At 43.0% G+C, this 4960-nt stretch overlaps 1 protein-coding gene across 1 annotated transcript in view; it reads right to left on the reverse strand.

Moving 5' to 3' along the window:
• The window catches only part of ERO1A (endoplasmic reticulum oxidoreductase 1 alpha), a 26504-nt gene that overhangs the window by 9480 nt on the left and 12064 nt on the right, over positions 1-4960 (reverse strand). The window contains exons 4-7 of the mRNA XM_019556592.1: positions 2732-2770; positions 2261-2337; positions 932-1005; positions 820-831 (exon numbers count right to left, since the gene is read on the reverse strand). Coding sequence (XP_019412137.1) covers positions 820-831; positions 932-1005; positions 2261-2337; positions 2732-2770 — 202 coding nt within the window. The remainder of the gene's footprint in view (positions 1-819; positions 832-931; positions 1006-2260; positions 2338-2731; positions 2771-4960) is intronic.

The raw sequence follows: 4960 nt of genomic DNA on the forward strand, positions 1-4960 counted from the left end.
AAGAAACATCACACGCTCAGGGGCAAACACTGCTCCCTTACAACCAATGAACACCACCGCGCTGCTTGAACAACCTCCTTGACATTGAAACCACAGGGAAAATGCAAGGGGTACGGCTGACAAGGCAGTCTGAGAGAAGGGTCCAGAATATGACTCTTAAACATTTCCATTTAGTTTCCATTTTAACAAAGATCAACATTGCAAACCCCTTTAAATGGGCACATAGGTTTTAAGATGTTTCTGGAGAGGTAACCACTCCTGTAATGAGCACACTTCTTTTTCTGTTTCATGTCATTAAAGACAGAATTGCACTGTGTTGCTACCACACAGGCCAGTTTTAGCCAGATGCAATTTCCCACCACTCAGTACTGCTACAGACAAATATCCATAGAAAACGAGTGTTGGAAGGGACCTCAGGAGATCATCTAATCCAGAGGTTCCTAAGCCCTGGGCTGTGGCCGCCGGACTGGAAGCCTGGAAGTGACCGGCATACTGCAGACCAGCAGCTAACCCTTTTTTATACTGAGTATAACCTTTTTATACCCAGTATAAAAAAGGGTTGGCTGCCAGTCTGCAGTATGCCGGTCACTTCCAGTCTGCAGCATGCTGGTCTGTAGCTTGCCGAACCACAGTCACTTCCAGTCCACGGTCTAAGAAGGTTGGAAACCACCGAAGTCCAACAAGTCTGTCTTGTTCCAACTATTACATAGCCAAGGATCAGGAAAAGTCACACTTAACACTCTACCGAAGCTCCTCCAAAGGATTGCTTTGCTTGCATTTTTTAAAAGGTTTAATCATGCATGGTAATATGTTATGCACTAGCCTGGATGTCTACAAAGATGTTAAGCCTTTGTAACCAGCTTAAGTATTGTTACAACATCACTTAATGGTACTGTTACAAAACCATTGACGTAAAGGTAGGTCCTTATACCATCAGCTTCGCAAAAGCTGTCTGAAGAGTCATCATGCTGGGTCCACTGGAGCATAGCCTTCTGGGCTTCCTCACTGCAAGGGATAAAGCGGCATCATTTTAGAGCGAGTCAGGAGTAAGTTTCTTCAAGATAATCTTAACTTTAATGGCTTGAAGCTGCAGCAAAGGAGGTTTTTATTTGGTATCAGGGAAAAGTTCTTCACTGCCAGAAGAGCGAGGCAGTGGAACGGATGCTGGGGAAGTTACGGACTCTTCGTCACTGGAGGTGTCCGAGGACAGGCTAGACAGCCACTGCTGAGGCACAGCTCCATCTGTATTTTACTCTGGATATTTCCCATACTTCTGGGCTTTGCTGGTTGCCACATGGGGCTAAGGGATTTTTTTTCCCCCCTCCTGCTGCTACACGTTTCAGGATTTTTTTTTTTAAAGCGTTCCTCAGGGGCATTGGGTGTTGGCTGCAACCACGGCTGGGAATTTTGACTGAGCTGTGCCAATGCTCCCACCTTCCAGGGACTTAAACCTGGGGCTTTCTAAGTAGAAGGTCTTGCCCCTCTACTCAGGGTCAGTCCAATGCCGTAGCTGAGGTCAGGAAGGAATCTGACCCCATAGTCAGACTGGTACAGACTGGGGGGATTTTTGCCTTCCTCTGTAGCAGCTGGCACAGCCTCCGCCTGGGGTATCTTGAGTGTATTTTAACAACCTCTTCAGCAACCACTGTGATCCCCCTGCTTTAATTGTGGCAGATTAGGGTGTTATGTCTTGCACTGTGTCAGGACTGACTGTGTGGTTTTGCTAGGAGATTAGACAATCACAGAATCATAGAAAATGAGAGGTGAAGGGAGCTCAGGAGGTCACATCTAGTCCAACCCCCTGCTCCAAGCAGGACCAGCCCTAACTACACCATCCCAGCCAAGGCTTTGTCTAGCCAGGTCTTAAAAACCTCCAAGGATGGAGACTCCACCACCTGTCTGGGTAACTTGTTCCAGTGTTTTACTACCCTCCTAATAAGAAAATTCTTCCCAATATCCAACCTGAACTTCCTTTCCTGCAACTGGAGCCCATTGCTCCTTGTTTTGCCTTCTGCCCCCACTGAGACCAGTCCAGCTCCATCCTCTTTGCAACCCCCTGCAAGGAGTTGAAGGCTGCTATCAAATCCCCCTCAGTCTTCTCTGATGCATGATAGATTGGTATGGAAGGGTATGGACATGACTGATCCTGCCTCAGGCAGGGGGTCAGTCTAGATGTGACCTCTCAAGGTCCGTTCCAGCCCTACGTCTCTATGACTCTATAATTTATGGAGGGGGGGAAAAACAAACAAACAAACTATACCTCAAAGATCTATTAACAGCCCCAAGTCGTTGAGCTTCTTCACATTCTCCAGCAAGGTTATGAGCTTCTTCCGAATACTGGGATGCAAAGGGAGCGGAGGGGGGAAAAAAAGCCATTTATTTAATTGGAAGTCTGCAGAAAGGATTCCGTAGCGTTTCCAAAGATACTGGTTACTTGGGACTCACCATTCAACCTTAACCCATAGTTCTGCACAAGAGGGAGAATATTAACCTTTGTGGATGATTCACTAATAAAAAAAAGAATCCCCCAAATTCCCTCCTGGCAGAGGGCCATCTGCTACAACCACCTCTGCATGTGCCAGACCTTTAAAAAGAGACAATATTCTAGATAGCAATTGTCAGGAGAAGCAGGGCATTTTCGGTTTGGGGTCACCGGGTATCACCGATTAGTGGCAATAAACAGAGCAGGCTGTAGCATCCAGGCCATCTCATGCACCCAGGCAACACATACCTTATGGCTGGCAGATCTAATTCCATCAGGAACTTCATCCTGAAACACAAGGATAAAGCTGAGACATTTTTCACTGTGAAGATCATGCAGCTTTTTATTTTAATCTACGAAAACATTAGGAAACATTTAGAAAACATTAAAAGGGGAAGCACAGATTTCTGTTCAGACATGGACTGTTGGCTCTTCCCACATATTATTAAACAATAACCTTCAGGCCTACTTTTCATTCATACTGCACTGGTCTAATGGAGTAGAAGAGCTTTAGGGCACAAGAATGCAGCCCATCTGTAAGAAGAGAATGAATATACTTCTCATTCAGGTACTAAGGTGCTGAGTGCTGTAGAAGAGCCAACAGGCAAATATCCATGTTGCCTTCAAGGTGAATTGATCCAAGTCAAGGTGCCAAAAAGCTATTAGTTAAATTGTATTTTAAACCAGAAAGGGAAAAATGTTTATTTAAATGATCAATTTAACCTTGGTTTGAATTCATTTTTAAGGGGGTTTTTTCACCCTAAGAAAGGTGAGTAACAATTAAAACACTGACTTGCAATTAAATATGGATATAACACTAGATGCTTCTTTTTTGTAAGTAGGAGGATTCACTCTCACATATTTTACACTTTATTTACACAATTATATAACCTAACATATACGATTTTTTCAGGTTCTCAATTTTTACATTTTTATGGCATCAGAAAATGGTGAATGTCTTTTTAATTAACAATTCATTTATTTACTTGGGCATTGTTTCAAGCTGTGTTGAGAAAGAAATGGGAATTCAGTTAAAAATGCACAAAAATGACCTGTTAAGATAGATTAATTAAGAAAACCTTTTAATTACTCGATATGGAAGCAAAGAATAAACCAGATTTGTTAAACACAGCAAGTATGATTTGTAGTTACTGAACCGAGTGTTTCTGATCACCGTATTCAACTTTTGGAACCAGTTAATTTCATCCTCAATATTCATTTCTAATCCATGAATAAAAATAAGGAAACACAAATCATGATTTTGTCACTGAACAGACTAGTCACTGAAGGGAACTAGTCAGATAAACTGAAAACAAGAAACGTATTCTCTTGGGGCTGTTACAGCTCTCCGAGGCCGATTCAACACTTTGTGTAACTCTGAAGTGCCATGTGCACTGCCAGTGACCTCCCTTAGTTAATTGGAGTGATTTTCTTTACAAAACTGTTCAATTTTTTTTTTATTTAATGTAATCTATTTTGTCAAAGTGCAGTTAATTTGTACCTTAACACAGGCTGTACTGCACCTGTATATAATTAAATGCGAAATTAGTTTAAAAAAAAGAAAAAGAAAAAGAAAAATATGTTTAAACAATGGATTTTTAAATTTTTAGGTAATGATACTTGCCACCACTGATTGCCTTTTGGGAAGGTAGGAATACAGCAGAACTAGCGAGCAGGTGGGGAGAAGGGAAAATGTAGCAGAACAGCCAGAACACGGAAGCAAGTCATACTTCTGTCTCTAGGTCAGTTGTTTCTAATGGTCTAAATCAAACCTTCCCACACCATATGTGAGAGGGTACAACACGGTTATCCCAGGAAGAAATGTTACTTCTTCTAAGCAAGATGACTAAAATGCACAGCATGCTTTCTAATTATATATGATAATAAAATAAACAAGTGGGTGCGTTTACATGTGCATTAACACACTTTAGTTAATGCATATTAAATTTAGTACCTCCGGGCATTTATACACGTGCACTGGGAGTGACCGGGTGGGGAGAGGGGGGGGCGCACTTTAATTAGGGCAGCTCCAAGAGCAGCTCTAGTTAAAGAGTCTGGAGCGTCTTGTGTATCAGCACCCCTGCACTTTAAAATGGCAATAAGGGCACTTTATCTACAGTTCACTGAATGAGCTGTAGATGAAGTGCCCTGCCACCAGTTTGAACCGCAAGGATGCTGATACATGAGACACAGGATCCCGCTGGAGCGCAGTTATGACCACACTCCAGCAGATGCGATTAATCAAGTCTGCTCCAACATGCTGGAATTGTACAAGTCTCTCTGCTCGTGTCCAGGCACCCTCCATTGTCAGGTACTAGGCAAATGCACACTAGCCTGTCTTAGTTTCATAGTTTCTAGGGTCGGAAGGGACCCGAGTAGATCATCTAGTCCAACCCCTGCCATGGCAGGAAAGAGTACTGGGGTCAAACGACCCCAGCAAGGTGTTCATCTAACCTCCTCTTAAAGACCCCCAGGGTA

This window comes from Crocodylus porosus, unplaced genomic scaffold, assembly GCF_001723895.1.
Source record: "Crocodylus porosus isolate Cpor-Errol unplaced genomic scaffold, CroPor_comp1, whole genome shotgun sequence".
NCBI lineage: Eukaryota > Metazoa > Chordata > Crocodylia > Crocodylidae > Crocodylus > Crocodylus porosus.